The 23924-nt window shown below is 35.4% G+C and overlaps 1 protein-coding gene across 2 annotated transcripts in view; it reads left to right on the top strand.

Annotated features, from left to right (window-relative positions):
• Positions 1-9259: 9259 nt before the first annotated feature.
• The window catches only part of LOC127983645 (apoptosis-stimulating of p53 protein 1), a 53192-nt gene continuing 38527 nt past the window's right edge, over positions 9260-23924 (top strand). The window contains exons 1-2 of one of the 2 annotated variants that reach the window (XM_052585845.1): positions 9260-9618; positions 10136-10231. In XM_052585845.1, coding sequence (XP_052441805.1) covers positions 10223-10231 — 9 coding nt within the window. In that variant the 5' untranslated portion in view covers positions 9260-9618; positions 10136-10222. The remainder of the gene's footprint in view (positions 9619-10135; positions 10232-23924) is intronic. The other variant, XM_052585844.1, reaches the window with a different exon arrangement.

Below are 23924 nucleotides of genomic sequence, written 5' to 3'. Positions count from 1 at the left end.
ATTTGTAATAACTTTTCAAAGTGTATAAATAGGGGTTAAGCACAGTAAACTTCTGTATGCTGTAAAACAGGTCACATCCCTTCATGTTCAAGTCTTTTGCATTTGCTATATTAGATATGGAGCTCTTTTACTCTAGATTGTTTCAAAGCAGATACTAAAGATGGTAATAACTGATTTCCATTGCATATGCAAATTGATATCTATGAGTTTTTTTTTCTTCTCACTAACATTCTGATATAAAGATTGAATAAAATAGCAACAATAAAAAAACTAGATGTGTTAACTGATTGCCTTAAATGTCCATAGACATTACCATCTGTTCATAATGCTGTTATACTTTCTAACAAGTAGATGCAATGAGACCTGTTTTTCAGTTTGGTCAGGTGGTGTTCGACACATACCCCATTGGGTCTTTATACATGAAAGTATATAGCTGTGTTTAAAATTTTAGGATGGGGTTCTCTTGCACAAACCGTGGTCTAAAGCAGCGGTTCTCAATTCCAGTCCTCGCGACCCACTGCTCTGCACATTTCGAACGTAAGTGCCCTGAGAAGTGGACAGGATATTCCGCCATGATACCAGCTCGAAGCAAACGTATCCGAGGACTTAAATTGAGAACCGCTGGTCTAAAGGATAGTTTGAGGCTTTGCTAAAAATGCTTATTTATGGGATATATAAAAAAAACTTTCTGTATCTAATGTGACTTTCCTTTTCTCCCAGAGCCTGCCCACTGATTGGACCACCGGCTCGTCATTCCCCATGTCCTCACTGTAAATCTTCCCCTGAAGAACTTCCCCTGGATATTCCTATTTTGTTTTATGTAAACAATAAACCGCTTGATTTGGATCCCACTATGGACAATTCACTGCTTTGTAGTCTTTCACTCTGTCTTGCAGGAAATTAATATCGGCAAACATGAAACTGTTTGATTGTTAATTTATGGAATAAAACAATAAAAGAAGTCCTGCAAAAAGTGTTTTAATGGCTTTAGTACATGAATAGCTTGCATTTGTTTGAAGGACACCTAGTTTTCACAAATAGTGATTTTAACGACTTTCATGTTTTATAAGAGCACAGTTTTTGTTTTTGCAATTTAGACATATTATGTCGATTAGTTAATGATATGTAGTGTTGAATGAATGTCCAGCACATCAGCTTCAACACAAATGAGAAGTCCTGTAACTGTTTCCCAAATATATCTGCAATATAAGCGATTATATTTCATGATGCCAGGTTGAACATCTGCAAGTAAAGCCATTCCTAAAATAACCATTTAGTTTCAAGCTTCCTAACAATTAATGTGACTCCTCAACAAACTAATATGTTTCCTCCAGATTTAATGACTACACATACAGTGGGGAACATATTTTTTTGATCGCCTGCTGATTTTGTAAGTTTGCCCACTTATAAAAAAATTATGAAGTGATTCTTCTTGAGCCACTCCTTCGTTGCCTTGGTGGTATGTTTTGGGTTATTGTCATGCTGGAAGACCCATCCATCACCCATTCTTAAAAAATGGCTTATCTGAAAAGCATTTGAACGTAGAACTGAACACACATCGCAGTTTATTTGTTTTACACCTCCTGGATATATTGCAACCCTTAAAGTCTCTAACAGCAGCGACCCTTTTTTAATACATACTATGGGCAGTGAGCAAGCGCTTACGCTAGCTAGGGACCGTCTACAAAGTACATGTAAAGGATAAAACGATTAATGTTTTCCCATCAGATTTTTTTATTTTATTTATTTATTTATTTATATTTACAATTAACAAAAAAAGAGAAATTTGTGCAGCAAGGTCTTTGGAAGATATAAAAACAAACACTTATAACGCTCACTTGAATTTCAATAATAAATATTATAAACAAAATGCGATAATGGTTATTATTATATTATAATTATTAATAAATATATTAATAAAAGAAAAACAATATAAAAAATTATTATCATTTCATAATCCAGTGGTTATGAAGTAGGATGATTCCGGATCGTTGTGAGAACAGTTTAATGCTTGTGGTTTCACAGAAGTATGAGACCAAAAAAAGTAAAAGGTATTGACATTAAAACCAATAAATAAGTTCATTTAAAATAAATGCACTCTTCTGTATCAACCTCACGGTGTGTGTCTTGTTACTATTTTTTATAACAAATTTTTTAAATATATTTGTTTTAGTCACGGAACTATAACATAAAGCATGCTATTGAAATTCAACAATTAAGATAAGTCTGGCAAAGTGTTGTTTTACAGTTGTTCTGACTTGAATTTGAAAATTAAATTTTTATTTAATTAATGTATAACACACAGTTTTATTACACATCTCAACGGCTGTGTCTTGTTATAGATGAGACAAACATTTTAATGGTGGTTTTAGCTACAGAACTGTAATTAATAAACACATATTACAGAAAATTAAACCAACTCATAATTTAGTTTTAAATAAATACAATCTTCTACCTCAGCTTCAAAAGCTGTATCTTGTTACAGATTTCTTAAAAAAAAAATTTTTTTTGCAGTAGTTTTCACTGTCAAAAGAGATTCAAAAATCACTTTCGAAACCTTCCAAAGAGTCTCTAGTATTACTGCCCCCTATAGAGGGAGATATTGCAGTTGTTTTGACTGAGTTTGACATTCAAACCTTTAATAAATTAATTTAAAATGCATACAGTTTTCCATCTCGACTTCAAAAGTTGTGTCTTGTTAATTTGGCCTAAAAGATCATTTCTATGCAGTTTCATTTGTAAATCAGGAGGCATGTTATTGAATTTAATTCAAATTGGTTAATATTTAAAATGAATAGCCTACAGTCTTCTATTTCAATTTCTAAAGCTGTGCCTTGTTTCTGATTCAGGTTAAATTGAATTAAATTCAGGTTTTACTCTCATGTGTAATTCAGGTCACATGCTATTGAATGAAATTCAAATCTGTTATTAAATCAATTTAAATGTATTCAGTTTTCCATCACAACTTAAGCTGTGTATTGTTACTGGTTTATTTTAATGTTGGTTTTAGTCACAGGATTATGAGAAAACACATGCAGTTGAAACTGAATAGCCAATTAAATTGTTTATTAAACTGATTAACCAAAACATAAATTAGTTAAAAAATCTAATTTCTAGCTCATTTTCAAAGAGTGAGTTTTGTTTCTCTAAAAACACTTTACTTAGGGGTGTAACGATTCACTTGTTTTCTCGATGCATCGATTACAAACCCTGACGATTCATATGAATCGATCTTGAAACATGGTTTTTGAATCGTGAATCACAGATCTCGGACAGTAATCGATTCAAAACGCTGAGAATTGAATGAATCGCGATTTCTATAGCGATTCAATGCTTTCAAAATATATACACACTAAATTGCAGCTGAATAAAAGCAGAATGAACTGAAGAAATGTTGAAAACCCCCACAATATATACAATTTATGAATGATGCAGTGGTAATTGACATCATTTATTACAGTACAGAAACTATAAAATATATTTTCTACCTTACTCTGTGCAGAAAATGTAAATAATAGATAATGAAAAGTAGTTATAAAACAATCATTATCAAATTGTCAACAATGAAATTGTCATTAGGAAAAAAATATTGATTACAAATTATTGATTATTGTCCAGCAGTGTATTTGATTTCTTACAGCTTAAAACTTTAATGACAATTAAAAGTAATAAAAAAAGAAGAGAATCCTTGTAAAAAAAATAAAATAAAAATTATAATAATTATGATTTACATAGGCTACATACATAAAATTATTGTATTTGACATTTCTGTCACTTCTGAAATGATGGCTACGCCTGTGACAAAATGTTAGTCTATACATAATACTCTTAAAGCTCTTTTTTAAAAACTTGGCTAACATACATTTTTACGTATGCAATGTTGCATTATTAAACTAGCATTTAACAATGGACAAAAGTTTTTTTTCCTATCTAACATATGGTTCTCTAACCATAAAGGCTACTGTAATTTGCCCCCTGACTAAGCATTTACAGAAAGGGGGAAACTTTTAAATCCTCTGAATGCACTTAAAGAATGCAGAATCGAATCATTATAATCAAATTTAATTTAATTTAATTGTGAATCGAATCGAATTGAATCATTCTAAATTTGCAAAAATCGTTCTTGAATCGAATCGAAAACCCATGAATCATGAATCGAATTGCTGCCTTCCCAAATATTCACAGCCCTAACTTTAATGTTTTGTTTTGTAAGAAGGATCACACAAAATGCATGTTATTTGTTTAGTACTGTCCTGACAGAAACCTATATGTTTCCCATGTAACCTGAAGAGTTTTTCTGAAGAATAATGGACAGTTTAACTGCTCAGGACAAATAAGGGACTCGTGAACTTTTTATCAAATTCAATGGCACATGTCTTGATTTACATATGAAAGTAAAGCCTGAATTGAAATGTTCATTTAGAAACAAAGACACACCATTTGAAGTTGAAATGGAAGATCATTTAGATTTTAAATTAATTCATTAAAGGTTTAAATGTCAAACTCAGTCAAAAACTGCAGTATCTTCCTCTAGGGGGCAGTAATACTGGAGACTCATTGAAAAGTTTCGCAATCTATTCTTGAATATCAATAGTGTGACTTCTGCATCTCTTTGACAATGAAAACAACAGGAAAATTTTTCTTTTAGAAATCTGTATCAAGATACATCCTTTGAAGCAGAGATAGAAGATTGTATTTATTTATTTAACTAAATTATGTATTAGTTTCATTTTCTATAGTATGTCTTCAATTAGTTATGTGGCTAAAACCACCATCAAAATGTTCTTCTAGGAATCAGTAACAATACAAACCTTTTGAAGTTGAGATGGAAAACTGTATGCATTTTAAATTAATTTATTAAAAGTTTGAATGTTAACAAATTCAACATGTTCCTCTAGGAGGCGGTGTATCTCACAATCTATGAAAGGCTTTGTGAGATTTTTGCTCAATCCTTAAATTTAAATCGATTTTGCTGTGTTGCAGTTTCATAACTAAAACCATCATGTAAATGTTGTTCTGAACCAGTAACACCACACACCTCTTAGAATTGGGACAGAAGAGTGTATTTAGACATGAATAGATGTATTTGTTGCCATTTCAACATTGTGCATTGTGCTGTAGTTCTGTGCATGATACCAGCATGTAAATGTTGTTCTATCAACTAGTAACAAGACACACTTTGAAATTGTAATTTATTTATTCACATTTCTGAACATGAAGTTTAGTCAAAGCAACTGCTATGTAATTCTCTGTACTGCGTACAGTGTACTGCACTCTATTTGGGAAGCTTCCAGAGCTCTTTCTCAATAACTTTTGTTGTGTTACACTTTTGTGTATAAAACCAACATCTAAATTTCATTATAGGAAACAATTACAAGACACAACCCATAAAGCTTAAATAAAAGAGTTTTTGTGAATTGTATTTTTTGCCGCTAAAGGGTGCCTATTTAAAACAATTAAAGAAACAAAGGTGTACCATCTTTTTCGGACTATAAGTCGCACCTGAGTATAAGTCGCATCAGTCCAAAGATACGTCATGATGAGGAAAAAAACATATATAAGTCGCACTGGACTATAAGTCGCATTTATTTAGAACCAAGAACCAAGAGAAAACATTACGGTCTCCAGCCACGAGAGGGCGCTTTGTGTTTTCAGGTGTAAACTACAGGAGCACTGAGAAGCATAGAGCGGCCTCTCACGGCTGTAGATGGTAATGTTTTCTCTTGGTTCATTTCACTAGGTTCATGTCAAATTAATTTTGATAAATAAGTCGCACCTGACTATAAGTCGCAGGACCACCCAAACTTTGAAAAAAAGTGCGACATATAGTCCGGAAAATACGGTAGTTAGATGATGCCGTGACTGGGTGTGGGATCATGGGAGTGGTCGTCTTCATCCCCACAGCTGAAGCAATCCAGTGGAAATCATGTTCATGGATGAGCTGTATTAAAGATTTATTAACATCATTGTATATAGGGTCACGAGGCTGTTGAAGCAATTAATAATAGACAAGCATGACACACGGCTTGAAAGCAGTGGAGCTTTTATTATGCCACACTTTATAATGCTATGTTATAATGCTACTCTGTGCAGTCGTCAATATTAAAGTGGCTTTGGTGTTTTCATGTTCTACAAAACAAAACCGGAAATCAAATGTGTATGACATAATTGGCAGGCGACACAATGACACTATGGTCACAGCCCTTTTTTTTTTAATTGCTCATTTCTCTGGATTTAAACATTATTTGAAAGATTTGTGATAATATAAGTACACAAGTCAGCAAAATATATAAAAACTTATTGTGCATTTAATTGATTTATGTGCTTACATTTCAATAGCATGTGTGCTATAGTTATGCAAATTCGATAATCTAACTGTTATTCTATAAACAAGTAACAAGACACAGCCTTTGCAGATGAGATAAAATGCTATATGTTTAGAAAAATATGTTAATAAATTTGAATTTGATTTAATAGTGTATCCAAATATTATTTCATGAAAGTAAAAGATACATAGAAATGTGGTTCTATGAACCAGCTAAGAGGTTTGAGGTTAAATGTCAGACTCTGTGTATTTTAAATTACTTTATTCATATTTGTGAATTTTAAACTCAGTCAAACTGCAATGTGTTTTTCTAAGGTGTTGTGTACTGCACATGCCCAGTATTTAAGCTTTTTCTTAATATTTACATTTCAATACATTTTATTTTTTTTCTTGTAGTAATGTGAATAATATCAACACTGATATATTAATTTAGGAATATCAACACACACCCTTAGAAATTGAGATAGAAGAGTGAATTTATAGGAAATGCATTGAATTATTTGTTTACATTTTAATGTCATGTGTTGTCTTATAGTTCTGTGAATAAAATCGACAACTACATTTTTGTTTAGAAATCAGTAACAAGACACAAACTTTGAAGTTCAGATGGAATACTGCATGTTTAAAAAATGAATGTGTTAACAGATTCAGCTTTAATTCAATAGCGTGCATGCTGATTTACATATGATAGTAAAATATGGATGTAAATATTGTTCTTTGAACAAGTAACAAGACACCCATTTAAGTTTACAAATCAAACTGTGTGCATTAATTTATGTAAACTTCAGAATGTCAAACTTGGTGAAGACAATTGCAATATCTTCATCTAGGGGGCGGTAAATTGCACAATTTTTATAATGCTGCAAGCCTTTTCTCAATTGTTCCATTTCAATAGCTTTTGTTGTGCTATAGTTCTGTGAATAAAACCAACATCTTAAAGTTCTTTTATGAACCAGTAATAAGACACACATTTTTATACATTTCACAAGTGAAGCATTTAGACGGAATAATTGTGTTTTTTTGCTATTGGTTTTACATTATAACAGGGGTGGGCAAACTTTTTGACTGGAGGACCACATCAAGTTTTCCACATTAAGTGAGGGGCTGCATACTATGCTTATTACAAATGAAGCTTTGATTTTTTTTTATTCTAAACTGACACTTACTACTGTACTGTATTTATACATACAGTTCTATCGCAACCTATTTTTATGATTTTTATGATTTTTTATTATCTTGTGCTAATTCATTAAATAACTATTGAGGATTTCCGAGGCTGATCTCTGACAATGTCGAACCAATTTTATATTGGTCCCAGGGTGGTGGAAGAGGTTAAAATAATACAGATTGTGTGGACAGATGTCTTATTCACCTAACGAGCTGACATTAGGAGTAAGAAGTGTAAGGACGAATCTGTGTTCCACATGGACACACAACCAGTGTTTGGTAAGTTAATCAAAAAAAGGAATCCACTACAAATACTAATTACTTTTTTAAATTGTAAGTTGATTACTTTACTGATTACTGCATTTAAAAAGTAATCAGATTACTAATTACTTTATTTTCAAGTTACTTTCTTTCATTAATTTAATAATGACTGAAAAAATACAGAAGTGGCCTATTATTTTTATAGCCAACACTCCCAATATCTACAAAACTTTTTTGTTTTGTAAAATAAATAAAACAAATAGAGTGCACTTTTCTGCATTCAGTCTCTGTGAATATCTTCCTTTAACGAATCACTCAAATTAATGAAAATGACCTGAAAAATACAATAGGCCTATATCTACATAAAGCTTGAAGTGTCTATTATTAAATGGAGTATATCTCATGTTGAAAACAAATATTCTCTGTAAATATAACTTAAGTAATGTGATTTTACTGGCATAAGTAACTTTAATCAAATTACATAAATTTAAAATGAATCGGATTTACTGCGTTACCGGGAAAAGTAGCCAAATTACAGTAACGCGTACCAACTCTGCACACAACCAATCTGTGGAAGCCAGAATTCTTGCTGGTTTGTTGATGGTCAAATACTTATTTCACTCATTGAAATGCAAATCTAGCTCTAACCTATAATATTTTTATTTTATTTTATTTATTTTTTTTGGGGGGGGGGTGTTCTGACTCTATCCATTAAAATGAATTTAACCATAAACATTACAGACCCTTTATTTATTTGTAAGTAATATCATAAATAATATAATAAATAATCAAATAAATATTTTACCCGCTGTACAACCATCCATCCATAAGTCACATTCCCGTCATTCCCATAGACAGTAAAAGAAATGGACACAGCGACCCCATTGGAACTCAATTGAGACAAATGAAGCCCAGTTTTAGCGTTTTTTAGCACTTCCGTTTCTGACGCGCAGACTCAAACGAAGCTTGACGACGTCAGCAACCTGTCTGACAGATGTAAATCTTCTAGTAGCTGTGTGTGCAAACTGCCATCGTTAATCTTGCAGAGACGGCGAGCTTGAGTGGGGAGTTCTTTGTCGTGAGTGAGCAGGAGTAAGTATTCTGATTAATTATTTTGTATAGTATTTTAAAATGTAACGCCAGTACGCCATATTAAGTTAATTGCCTGCGAGCTTCTCCACCTGTCTGTACGGTAATGCGACAGAGAGCCGAGTGGTTATGACGCAATCGTTAGCCTATTTTTTACAAAAACTGTTTATACGGGGCCATAATGTAACATAGAAGGTAATGGAGCCCTTTATACATTGTCGTGTATCTTTAGAAATAAATAATGGACAAACAGAGTCTTTAAACGCCTCAGATGTAAAGTTATTCGCTGTCAAAGTGACGCCAAAATGAATGGGAGTCAATGGGAATGCTAACGCAAGTGAAGTTCTGCTAAAAGATGGCAGCCCCCATCCGACTTCAACTTCCGGTCGAGTTCCTTGCCCCTTGGTCATTCCAGGTCTGCGAGTGCCCTCATTTAACACAACAGCGCCACCATCTGGACTGGAATGCGAAACATTAACGGGCAGGAGGGTTCTAGCTGGTTTGCTTTACTTGTATTACTTTTATTTTGGTGCTTTAAAATATATTAAACCAATAGACGACTACATTTAGAGGAATACCCGAGTTCTGGTTTGGTTTACTCCCAGTCGCCTCGAGTAACGCAGTGTTTTACCCGACTTCGGTTAGCAGGTTAACTACTTTAGCTAACGTTATCTCGCGAGTTAATCGATACTCTGCTGCTTTCACTCCGCAAGGATACGAGGAACACCTCTGGTATCTTTTTTTTTAAGATTATGGCATATATCTACACGTGACAAGTAAGTATAACGTAGTTTTATCCACTGTCGGTGTATATTCCTGATGTTTATTAAGATTTACTGCACAGCTAACGTCAGATGTTTTTCCTATGCGTGCTAACTGGCTAACAGATGTGAGGACCATGTTTAAACGGACAGGGCGGATAGAGTACAACTCCGCGGAATAAACGTCTTTAAATATGACAAACGTTTTTCAGACTTCTTAGTTTCAATTCAAAACACGATATATAGAACTCATTCATTGTGAGGAGAGAATGAGTTAACGGGCTCGCATAGAAACATCTGCCATTTCACAGTCCGCTGTTCTTCAGTTTAGCGAATCTTTGAAAGCTTCTCTTTAATTCTGGTCATCTGAAGGAGATGTTGCCTGTGACCAGTTGCTTGTTACGGTAAAACATTATTTAAAGTAAAATAACACGATGTACAGAGCCGTGGCCTGTTTGGCCTGTATTTGTTGGTGTTGTGGACATCCATGTGTCAATGATAGTACGAATGAAGTTGTTTTCCTGATGTACAGAGGGCTGTGATCTCGGGTTGGACCTTGTGGATGTTGTGAAAGGCACAGTGAAGCTGAAGACCAGATGTTCCTCTGACACAAGCAAAAATGATGCCTGTAAGTATTAATTTTCATTTATTTTCTCAGCCAGTGAGTTATAACAAACAATGTTGTATCTGTCAGATTATTTTTATGGTTTAGATAGTGAGGCATCAGTTTGATTATTTAAGCTTCTGTGTTTATGTAACGTTAGTGTTTTTTTGTTTTTTATGACCTAATGTTACTACATTTTGGAAAGTGTGTACAGTATGTTGGTTTGTTACTCTAGCGTGAAAGTCTTAGTTTGACTTTTTATCATTGCTGAGAATGGCATTGTGGGCTGTTAATGGGCTGTGGATGGGAATATCCACAGTGAAAAAACACTATCTTTACCTCATGCTGTGCTGTTTGCTGTTTCACTGATCATTTAGCTTTTTAAGTACAATACCTCTATTTGAGATGGGACACAATGAGTTTTCATTACAGAACAGTTTCAGTAGGGAACTTTATTGTGTGACAGGGCTTTAGTCAATCTCCTTTTTTCTCTGTGCACTAATGGCAGCTATTAGTTTTATGATGCTGATGTGCTGTTGCTCGTTAGGAGAATGCTTTAGCTTTTTTTTCAGACTAATGGCTTAATAGTTTCATTAATGTTAAATCATTATTGACAGTTGTGTGTCCCTCCCTCAGTTCTCAAAGGGTCTTTGGTGCTTGGGGCTGTTTTTGAATTTCCGTTGTGAACTTTTTCATATGTGCAGGAACTAAAATAGTGAAGCATGCACATCCATTTAAATAGGTGAGGATTTCTTTAGCCAACATTTTTGAATTAATAAATGTTTACCAAGAAATTTAGTATTCATAATCTGTTTTATTTCAAAATAGTTTCACAGAAAATCATTGTGTTTTTTTTTACTTAGACCCTGCAGGTGAATTACTGAGGTCACACATTAACTCCAAAAGAAGCTTCGAATTAAACATAACCTTGTTGAGGACATTTAACCCACAACTTTTTACATTTATCAACAAAATAGTATTTTACTGCCTCCTCTACAGCTGTGGATCATCTGAGTAATTATTAGGTTATCGCAGCCTAACCACGCTTCTTATCTAGAAGAATTTTCATGGTAGTCGGGCACCAATCAAATCTTTGTCAGGTTTTAAATGGCTTTAACATCCTCCACCTGTTTTTTTATTTTATTATTATTATTTTTTTATTCACTGACAAATCAATATACAATCATAACATGTACCTAGTAACTCAGGCACCACGTGAAATGTATGCTCCTATTTCCGTTTTCCTCTTTAATGCTACACTAATGTGTCCCCAAACTGAGTTTTTCAGCAGAGAGCAGATTGCTAGTCATGATAACCATCCTTTGATGACATCTGAATAATATCCTGTTTCGCTGTAGTGTGGAAGGGATCTGATTGGTTGTGACTAAACAAAGTAAAATGTGATTGTACTGATATGGATTATGGAGGAAAAAGGTGTGTTTCAGTCTGTCTTGTAGGTTTAAATGAATTTTTGATGCAATGTTGTCATTGATGTTGGGTGGTAGCTTGATCTCAGTAGTACCTGTCTATAAAGTGAAAAGAGCACACACATTTGTTCTCAGTGATTGTGAGAACATATGGATGTTCTGTTCTAGAACTAAGACCTTTTTTTTCAATGTTCTAATCGCTAACGGAAATTGGGCTGTATGTGAAACTTGGACGGTCTGAAATCTGGAGCATAATGTGGGAAAGACTTTAGGCTTTAGGTACAGCAGCATTGTGCTTTTGTGGGTGGTTTATCATTATAACATTGTTTTAGCCCGAAGTTTAGTTTTTGCATTTTTGTGGTGGCCGTAAACTGCACACATTGTCACAGATCTTTTCCAAGATGTTTAAAGGGGAAACATGCAACAGTAAAAAGGTGAGGTTGCATTAATGAACTTTGGGATGCGAAAGGTCTGTTTTCACAACTGTAGTGATGCAAGAAACACAAAGACGTCACTTTCAAACCAAGCAGCACAGTGAGTTCACATGACAATGTGACTCTGCCTTAACAATATAACATGGAGTGTCTACTGTTGGTGGTCTTAAATTGACTTTTTTTTTTTTTTTTTTTTTTTACTGTTTAGTTAATAGAATGTTTGATTTGTTTGCTTTTATCTTCATTGCAAAATTGCTTTTAGGTACCACACCATTCATTTTTTACTTATTGATTCAAACTATAGCCTTAATTGTGTACTGTTGAAAGCATGATTATCTGCAGCAGCTTTCAAACAAAGGATGTTAGGTTCAGTTTCCTGCTTGCTGAAGCCCCTACACTTTCTCCCTGTGCTGATGTTGGCATTGTTCAAGTGTAGCTACAGCCTCTAAGCTAGCTGTGCTGCAATTGGCTGAAAGCCATGGAAACAGCCAAACGAGGGGTAAATGGCAAACTCACAGCAGGGTGTGGTGGAGTTCATCATAAGGTTAGAGCTGTAGATTACATTATGGTCCTATATTTTGCAAATTAACTTCTTGCCTTATTGGCTCTTTGTATGTAAAACCATCTAGATTGCACCTCAGGGGCTACACATGTGTGCATATAACTGCTACACAGAGTGAGTGATAAAGAATGGCATGTATTTCTTTGGTTTCTCTGGAATACTGAAGACATCCTCAGTCTGTGTAAATGAACTGTGAGAGCTGTTTTTTCCATAGTCAGCCTGCATAGGAGTATTAGTTTAAGACTGTGGTGAAGAGCCTACATTCTGAGACTTCCTCCATGACCTAGATTGCTCTATCATGCTGGGAAAGCAGATGCATGATGGGAAATGCCTACATATGTACTGTCTAGTGGCTATTTGTATCTAGAGAACTAGAGCAATGTGTAAGCCACAAATCTGAGTAGATGAGAAGATCTAAGAGCATACTTCATCAAACCTCAGTAGAGGTCAAAGACACACAGACTCGAGAGACACATCCCCAAACGCTCCTGTGATGTATATAATGAAGCGCTTAATTCATCTACTGTTTACTAATGCGCGCCATATGCTAGTAGTGAGCTGAAAACAGGGTCACTGATGCATTCAGAACCTGCACCACAGTCTCTATGGATAGTCTAAGAGAGCAGGCAGAGTGCTGGTTGGCCCTGTGGATAAGTGATGAGTTTGTTAACTCCCTTTGCCTGCCACACCAGTTAGCTCCTGTGGGTAAATTTAGCAAGCTCTGATATAGGGCTGGGCGATATAGCTGAAAAAAATTAATAAATCATATAATGTTTCATATCGTTTGGTATCGATAATTATTGACTCTTTTTATAACCTTTTTTTATTAGCAAACGATTATTTTGATAATCGATTAATCTAACGATTATTAAAACGATTAATCGACTACTCGCCGATTAATTCAGTGATTAATCAATAGAATTTGATTATTCAGCTCTTGCAATTAGTTAAAATACTGTTATACATAACAAATAAACAATAACAATAGTCTAATCACTTCAGCTTTGGGAAATAATATTATTTTTATATTTATTTTAATAATATTAAAAATTAAATAAATGTTATTGACTCCAAGCTTTTGAATGGTATTGCATATAATGTTACAAAAGCTTTTTATTTCAGATAAATTCAGATTTCTGGATCTTTAAATTCATCAAAGAATCCTGAAAAAAAATGATAATAATAAATGTTTCTTGAGCAGCAAATCAGCATATTAGAATGATTTCTGAAGGATCCTGTGACACTGAAGACTGCTGAAAATTCAGCTGTGATCACAAGAATAAATTATATTTTAAAATCTATTCAAATAGAAAGCAATTATTTTAAATCGTTAAAATATTGCACAATATTACTGCTTTTGCTTTAAATAAATGCAGGCTTGGTGAGCAAAAGAGACTAATTTAAAAAAAAAAAAAAAAAAAATCTTAACGTTACCATTCAAAAACTTTTGACTAGTAGAGTAATCGTTATTGAGAGGAAAGTGTGAGTCATATATTTTTATATCCAAATGCCATTTGGTTCGGCTCGGGTGTGTTTCTCTGAAGCAGTGCTGAGCACTGTATCTCTTCTCTTGAATTGCATCAAGGAGGGCTGAATTACAGTCTTGCGCTACAGCACCACACTTGTCAATCCGCCTTTATTGCAGGCTCTAAATAAGGTCAAATTATATCAAACTACTACTCAACAACAAAAATATTTGAAATAGAGTGAGAAAAGTGACAGTCATGTCTGAATGTCATGTACAGTGGAAAGGCGGCTTAAGGCTTCGTTTACACTTGGCATTAACATGCGACCTGTATCCACATGTTGTCCAATTACACATTGAAAAGACAAACACACTTCTGATCGGAATGTTATCAGATCAGCGTGTCCTGATCCAGACATAGTCGAGGACGCATTGTGATCAGATCTCAGTGTAATGTAAATGAAATCCAGCCATCGTGTCTGCATTCACAGGTCAACATCACTGAAAACGCCGTCCCCTCTTTCGCGAACTGTCAGAAAAAAAGACTGAAAACACCCGTGTGTGGTGCTAATGAGACTCCTTCATTTATCTTTGATTTTGTCAAATGTCCCTCCACTGAAAATGCTTTTCAAAAGAAAACAAACCACATCAGGTTGACCTTGCAATGGGCCATTCTCTGCAGACTTATTTAAATATTGCGCGGGAAAGACCGATCCGATCAGTTATCCAGATAGAAAAGTCAGTTGATGTTGCCAAGTGTAAATGTGCCATGTCCTGATTGACTGATGATCCGATCACAGTGATCGCATGATAAATCTAGGCTACCCCCTACTGTTTACAAAGCACAATACAAAACTGTGACATTTCATTCACTGACGCCCTACAGTCGGCAACGCTAAACCCAGAAGCGCATACTGCCGGCAACCCGCCAAAATAAAAGCTTGCTGATTTTTAGTTTGAAAATAATGAAATGTAAAATCAAAATAACAAAAATATTAGAATTGTATTAAGTTTACTATAAAATGATTGTATTTGTATTTAATATTCACTTTTATTTTAAAATAAAATAGAATTTAAACCACATGACTTTCATGCCTAAACTCACATATGTGTTTTAACTAATTATCTTTTTTACATAATAATCAGCATTATGTCACTATGTTTGTTAATGTTATGCAACAGAACAGGCATCTCAAGACATGTTCTGTAAAGTTAAAACTACAACTATTGCCAGCTGAAAACGGTCCATGCATCCTTCTAGAGGTTAGGCTAATTTTTCTATTTGAATTGACAGCCTTGTAGTCCATGGCCAAACCTCAACTGAACCCATTGTGTCTGCTAGATAGCATTCCTATTAGGAGAAAGATTCATAACGTGTCACTTCATAACTGCTCTATTCACTATGAATTCAAAGCATTGGACAGTTCCTCAATCTGCCGTTCTGCTTTGTGGCTCTCGCTGCACGTGTGTGTATGCACATGTCCTGGACTTGTGTTTACTGAGGGCTGGACATCTAATCTGGAGTGTTTCACACAGTAGGTGTCTGCTTTAATTAGGGCATATTGATCATTGTGCCGGACCTGCCCCTCTGCATTCTCATTTACTGTTCTCCGATGCAGCTGTTCATTTTCTTTTAATTTTGTACTGATAGTTTCCAAGCTATAAAATGAATTCTGGGTCATTATAATGATTACGAATATTGTGCCATTTGGTCATGTGGCCTGCATGCAAGTTACAGAATCCAGGATTTGAATGGTCGGTTAACTTGTCACCCAGATTTTCTCCAACTATTTACTTTTTGAAATGTGGTTTTGTGTTCTGGTAGTTTCCAAGAACAGTAATTCATTCTGATGCGGTCTGATATATTGTGTCTTATTAAATCTGGTCTCGCCCACAGCCATTTTAGGTGTTTTTAGAAGCTCTTCGAATTGTTTTGACAATTTCTGTTGGGACATGAGGACACATTTGTTTCCTTGAGCTGGACTAACCAATGCTGATCAAACAGAGGAACCGTCCTCAACCAATGAGCTTTCATGTTAGTGGCACATGAATGTGCTGTCAGAAATTTGAGGTTACCCTGCATGGCGGGTTGCCCCACAGCTCTGTAATGGCATCAGTGTCACAGCCTCAGTCAGCGAGAGAGCGGGCCCTTCTCGTCTCATCTCATCCTCTGTGCGTGTGACTCAGGCAGCCAATGAAGTCCAGTGTATTGAGCTGCTAACACGCTGTTGTTGGGGCGATTTTAACTAGACAAAACCTCATCTTCCTCTCCCTCTTGTGGCTGTAGCTTCTCACTTTATTTTGTGAAAGCTAAAAACATAAATGACCCCCAGAATCATGTTGAATGTTTTAGAAATCCTAGAAACTGGGCACCTAATGTTATGAGTTATGAAATGTCTGTCAAATGATCCTTTCTTTCTTGAGTTGACTATAAAGAATTTGTCCTGTTTCACAATGCTGTTTCACAGTCTCTGAAGTTTTTAATCATTTTATGGAGCGATTTAATTTATTTAAAGGAAAACGGCAGACAAAAGTTTCAGTTTCAGTTTCAGTTTCAGTCCATGTAAGAAAAATTAACTGATTGATTTAAATTCATTAAATTGTACTTGGCCTTCTGTTTTCTTTTAGCCTGGTGTTTACAATCAGCTTCTGGTTTCCAGAAATGTCTTTGTTTCTTCTCATTGGTGGACTGATCAGTTGCAGTTACATGCAGTCAATGATATTTTAGTTTATTTATATGCTAATGTAGTAATTATTGATTTTGATTTTTGAATTGGCCTATTTTTTGGATTTTAATTTTTTTTAATTTAAATTTTTAAATTATTTTAATGCTTTTTGTCATTTTTATTATTTAGTTTCAAATATTGCTGTTAAGCCTTTTTTATTTCACTTTAAGGTTAAGTCATTTTGATGCTTCTACCTTAAACCCTTTTCATTTCAGATAGTTGCCAGGGAAGAATTTCTACTTATTTAGTTAATAGTAACAATGCTGATATGCTAGGGGTCGGCGTTACACCGGTATGAACGTGACTACAAGTATTATGTTGTTTCCTGAAATTGATTTTGCTATACCTGCGATTTTCGCTTCATATAATGAATCGCCTGTGATTTTGAACGAGATTTTGCATAGCTTGTCAGTGAACTACGGCTCTGTGTATTAACTGCCACTCCATTTGAAAGCAGGTGATGGGGATTTACCGCTAATCATGGAACCGGCTTTAGTGAGATGCACATCATCATATCGTTCGATACATTGTCCAGCCATAGGTTCTGGCTTTTGTTTACACAGAGCTTGTTCCGGGACTGAACCCAGCAATGTTAATAGGTCCCCAGCCTGGAATCAGTGGAATCAGCATTGTCTTCTCTTCAGGGTCTGTTGTGAGCGTGTTCACAAGACTTCAGTGACACTGCTGACGTACGACGCTGCTGACATGTTATCTCTGTTATTGGGCGCACCAGAAAACACGTCAGCAGCATTATAGGTCAGCAGGGTCATGAACGCGCTCACAACAGACCCTGAAGAGACGACAATGCTGAATAAAGTCATACTCTTTGTTATTTTCGGACCAAAATGTATTTTCGATGCTGACCCTCTGATGTCACATGGACTACTGAAGATGTTTTTTATTACCTTTCTGGACATGGACATTATACCGTACATACATTTTCAATGGAGGGACAGAAAGCTCTCGGACTAAATCTAAAATATCTTAAACTGTGTTTAGAAGATGAACGGAGGTCTTACAGGTTTGGAACGACATGAGGGTGAGTTTTTAATGACATCATTTTCATTTTTGGATGAACTAACCCTTTAAGAGACTTTCAACAAAAAAAGAGAGGGGGTGTGGGTGTGCTTGAAATATTTTTCAATACAAAAGAGGGGCCTGGCTGAAAGATTTAGTGTTACACTGACCTACTCAAACGCACAACATTTAATTCATACAGGTCTACCTCATGTTACAAGTTTGCACTTTTTGAGAAAAACAGTGGAACAATAAAAAAAGTATCTTCAGGTCTGTGTCCAATCCCTCTCTTTGTCTAGTCGTATAAGGTTAAAATATTTTGCCCGTAATTTTATTTTTCTCATCACAATACAATATCGATATCACCTGGACAGTGTAAAATATCTATGGTATGCGTAGAAATTAAATGCTCATATTTCAGTGATATCTGGCTACAGGTGCCTAAGCCTGTTGGAATATGTTATCACGTTTGATTTTGCATTGCATTGAAGTGCAGATATTTCAAAGATTATAGGTACAGACAGCTTGCACGGATTACATTTATTTATGACTGGATTTGATTAATATCTAATACATTTCTGACATGCATTGTGGAACTTGACAAAGGTCTGGCCTAAAAAAACAAGATAAAACAATCAATCTGTAATTATTCAAAAGCTGTTGTTGCCGTTTCATGTCATCCATTTTTGCCTCTCTTCCTACTCCTTCATTTCTTGCCATTGAGATCATTACAAATTCATTTTCCTGCTTCCTGCTTAACTGTCATCCTTTGCATGGAGGAGCTTCTCAAATATGAATGGTGACCGTCACAAGGGGTTTGAATCTGGAAGGACTGAGGAGCTGGGTACTTGGGTTTTTATTAATTAAACTGAATTATTTAAGTATAATGAGGCCAACAAGCATGATTTGGACCTTATGTTAAGTAACTAACTGTTTTCATGGAAGCACTTGGTATTTCAGCTTTGGGACAGAGCTGTCTTTGAAGAACATCATAATTGTAGTGAGTTTTTACTGGAACTGGAATCAAAACAGTTGTTTAATCAGTTTTAGGTCATATTAACACTGATTAATGGACTTACCCAGAGTCTCATAGCATTACGTCACTGATGTCAACAAACATCCAAGATTTTAGTCCACACAACCCTCTCTATAATGGGCTGATTACAGCACTCCATTTAGATCTCAAGTTACACAATTTTCTATTTACGGTAATATTTTTTGCAGTGAGTGAACATGTAACTGTGATGTCATAGTGAAGGTCTGCTGATTAAAATGTATAAACACAACTACAACATAAAGAGAAATGATCTACATTTATGATTTTATGGCATAAATTAAATTTGTAGCCGTACGTCCTGTTCATGCCGCCAGTGACATTGAATGCATGATGTCATCATACATTATGCATTGTCCACTTTTTCTTTTGAGGAGGCATTCAGATTACTGAACATTGTAAAGGTCATATTAAACATGCACATGCAGACAAATGAATTTTTGAATAAACCTTAAGAGCGGATGGTTCTTGAGGGAGCAGTTCACCCAAAATTGAACATTGTCATCTCAGTAGTTCCACATTTTTCTGAACACAAGAAGACATTTTGAAGAATGTTTTAACAATTTTTTGTCCATGCAATTAAAGTCAATGAAGCCCCAAAACTCTATTATTTATTCTATGGACTAAACAATGAAAACTATTCCTTTAAAGCAGATTGAATTTAATTATATTCATTTCACAGCGTTATCTGCCTGTATAAATATAAAGTTGAGCCAATCTTATTAGGTTTTGTAACAACGTCTGATGACTCTTCAACCTTTTAACATGGCAGCATCAGTAATACATAAACACATCTTTTTTCATATTTGAAAGTAGAAGATTGTTTCGGTGTAGGTTCCGGTTTAAGAATCACGAATTGTTGGTAGTAAATTTTCTTGGAGTATAATTGAGTACTGCAAAAATGTTATGATTCACTTATACTTTATCAGGGCAATTATAATCTCAAAAGATTGGGAAAATCTCCCACATATGTTTATGTTAGTAAACCTGTATAGTTTGATCATGGGATTATCAGTGTGCTGTGCGGTTTAGTTGATTTGTAACATCTCACACTCACAGTTTTTACAGGTCATGATATCCTTGTCTGATCTATGTCCCATCCTTTACGGCATGCACCCATCAGCCTCTTCCGGTCAGTGGTGCACCATCTGCTTTCTCAAGGGAGCCTTATTCTGTAGGGGACCTGATGATGCACCCTTCACAATTCTGATGAGAGAAGCACCCTCCCTCCGTCGTCTTCCTCTGATTTTCCTTTTCTCTCACTCACACGCTCTCTTGCTCTCAGCAGTCACACAGCTAGCGTGACTACTGAAGGCTTTTCACTGCAGGGAACCCTTGCCTGCTACTGTTGCTGAGTGGGTTTGAACGAGACCCATTCAAAGGATGTGTTTGCTGTAGTGCTACGAGCGATTCCTGCGACATGAAGAAGTTTGTGACTATTGTTCTTCGAGGCCTGGTCAGCTTGTCTATCAAACCTGGAGATAAAACCTGGAGTAAGGAGCATGCCCGGCAGTTGAAGAGAGAGGCCAGGAGAAGACGGACTGCATCTAAGTGGGGAAAGGTGATGCAAATAGATGTCCTGCTTAGAGATGAGAGGGGGAAAGTGTTACTAACCTGTGCCTCTCAGATACGGCTGGACAGCAAAATTATTTAGGTTTTTTTCTTGAAATAAGTAGTTCAGGGAGTCAGTCAGTGCTAGAAACATTCTTTATTTTAATTTAGTGAGAATTTTATGTTAAATATTCTCAGAAGTGGCGACCTCACCATATGAGCTGCTTTATTTTTTGATCCAAAATTGTTGCTGATGTTTTTGAATAGTACATACAGAATAGTACAGCCTTTCAATCAGACTATAACTTTAATCATAAAAATGTATAGTTCTCCTGTCTAAAAGTAACCAATATCTTGCAAGGTTTCAAACACTATTTACTAAGACAGTCATTGGTTTCTTTTTTCCGTCTATTTCTGCTTGGATTTGTCATATTGCCCTTAATATAAATGCTATAGCATTATGGATCTGATTGGACATATTAATATAGCGACAGGGGAGGGGAGTAGTGGGGCCTGCACAAATTTGGGGGTCTAGATGTTCTCGTCTCTGCTGGCAGAATTGGTGATTATTCATTTTCATTGTTCAGATTAATCAAGTAAGAGTTGACTGTCTGGACATCTGAATTATACATTGCTTCTCATGCTGAAAAGAAGAATTCGGTTTTCCTAGGTAACATTTATGCACTTTTCAAGAGAATAAGATTGTAAACTGTGACATGCAGGTTTTTTCGTTTCCGCTTTATTTTCTGGAGTGCTGCTGTGTTGTGGTATTTTTGACCCGCTTGAGTATTTCAAGCGAAATCAGCTTTAGCATTCAGCATTTGAAGACATTTTTTATGAGATTTGAAACCAGTAGGCTGGATGTTTACTCGAGCAGATCTCTCCATTACACAAATGCAAGAAGGCGGCTGGTGATAATGTTGCAGGACCTGGTTCTTACAGATACTCGCAGATGAATGGTTTAGATGTAGCCTAGAGCTTAAAAATTGATGTGCTATGTGTAGCTTTTTAATAAAATGTTTAGGCTTATGTTTAATGGTTTTGAGGATCCATATTTATATTTTTAACTAAAATAACCTCAAATGTACCTTGGTGCATCTCTCGTCGCATTTCTCTGATTTAAAGTTTTGGTCATTTAGTGCCACAAAGAGGATTTTTACATTTAGATGCTGCAAACTGATGCTTTTTTGGAAAAAAACAAAACCAAAACCTCCTCCTTTAAAATGGTATGTTGTGTGGCAAAACAATTGGTTGTAATTCTCTGACTTGGTATTAACAGTTTTCCTGTTTCTATTGTGATGCTCTAAAGAGGTATATTGCTGCGACTAGCTCTGTAAAAGTTACCTTCTAAAACACCATTTATTTTTAATCCGGTGTGAATGGGCACAAAATTCAGAGCGGACGTAATCCTGTAAAAGCAGTAAGAGATCGAGAAGTACACAACAGTGTTTCTCCTCTGATGAAAAGCAGGAACCTGAGCTGGAGTGAGGACAAAATGCGTGTCATACAGTCACCAGCCAAGAACTGATGCTCTTCACACTAACTGAGACGGGGATTTCTGCACCTCCTGTCAACTAGCTGGAAAGATCAGACTTCAGAAATCAACTGATTATTTTCACTAGAAAATAAGGCCATTTTTTCATCTGTGGTCTTATTCAAATTGGACATCTGTTCATTACTTCAAACTTGGCTATACAAAAGTTTTCATACCTCTACACTTCACATTCCCATTCTACCCTAGTCCTTCCTCATTTTGCCTGTTTTGTGCTCCGTATCCGGAAATTCAGATCTCTCTTCCATGTCTTATTTTCACATTCTGTGCATGTTAATTTAAATTTTTCGGTTAAATGTGTTCCATGCGCCGCCAATTGTCTGTATTTTACTAAATAAATATTTAATAGATAGTGGAACAGGGTATGTGTAGGACATTGTAAAGAAAGTCCTTTTAAATTCTGTGGAAATCTGATGTGTGTTATGTAGAATTCTGGGCTGCAGCGTTCTACCAAGCCTTCTTGTGTGTTTCTCTTGCCATATAGCTTTCTGAATCCGATCCATTTCATCCAATAAAGCAGACTCCTTTCTTTTTATAAACCACTTTAATTGTCTTCATCCTCATTACAAATTATGTTTTAAAACTAAACTTGATCTTAATGGCGTTACTTTAGATCAGTAGAGTGTATAAATTAGAAGAAAAAACAATAAACCCCAGAACACTCCTGATGAATGATGTGCGCTTTTGTTGTTTACTGAAATCCCTTTTGACAATATAACTCATTGGGACTTTATCTAGCACTCTGTGTGCGTGACTTCTGCAGAAGTTGGCTGCGGTTGGTGCCGGTGCTCAGATAAACGTGTCATTCTGTTTGATGCAGTAACAGTGCGTGTGCTGAATGCAAAATGTTTTTCTCTTGCACTACTCTGCACTGCTTGAGACCTTGACAACAATGACAAACCTATCTGTCAGGCATGGGGAATTTTTCAACAAGCTGAACCAAAGTGCATTTCTCTCTCACAATGCCAACTCCTTGCTGACAGGTGTTTTCTACAGTATTGTTTTTGCAGCACCTGCAACCTCTCTCTCATATTGGTCCTTACTATATACTTTATTTTTCTGTATATGTTAGTATATTTTAATTATTTTATTTTATTATACAAACTCTTTTGGGAATAGGAATATTTAATTAAATTGAGTTAAATCTGGGCAGTAAGTGAGTCAGATATTAAATCATTAACCACTCAAATGAGTGAGTCATTAATTCTGATTCAGATCAAAAAATGCTTTTGTTTGAATTCCTGGTCAATTTATTAAAGGCAGAACATAAGCACAATTTGTTTGTGAATCAGACGCTATTGTTGTTTGTATGAAGTCAGTGAGGCAAATGCAATAGTCATGTATTTATTGTCTTTGTTCCATTTTGTGACAAACAGTCATTTCATATTGAGTCTAGACAACAGACTCCACTCAAAATAAATTCTTGTTGTGCTGTATTCAGCAGCAACACAGCATATTCACTGAGTAAAGGTACACGGAATAATCTTTTAGACCAAGCTAGGTATTTTCTTTTGTAGATTTGTAGGTTAAATTGTTTTTAGTTAGTGTTTAAGGATAGTAGTCCTGTTTGATTTTTTTCTTGTGAACCCAATATCCATGTTCCATGTTTGTGTTTGCAGTGTTTTAAATCTTCTCTGAGGGGCTTTCCTCAGATTATCCAGCTTCTCCGCAGGTCACTTAGACCCATTTGCACTTGAGTGTTTTGTTCTCCCTGCAGTTTTAGTTTTCACCTTTTCTTTGCCCTTCACACACATTCTTTGTGCACGGCCTACATATTTCCATTCTAGTGTTGCGGCACACAAAATCTATTGTTGCGTGAATACACAAGAGTCATTTCGGTGTTTTGAAAAACCTTGTATGGCCTAAATATTTCGGTCCTAGTATTTCTCCACACAGAGTTCACTGAAACCGACCTGATCCAATTGTTTC

This window comes from Carassius gibelio, chromosome B20 (genome assembly GCF_023724105.1).
Source record: "Carassius gibelio isolate Cgi1373 ecotype wild population from Czech Republic chromosome B20, carGib1.2-hapl.c, whole genome shotgun sequence".
Lineage (NCBI taxonomy): Eukaryota > Metazoa > Chordata > Actinopteri > Cypriniformes > Cyprinidae > Carassius > Carassius gibelio.
This window is presented reverse-complemented; position numbering and strand designations above follow the sequence as displayed.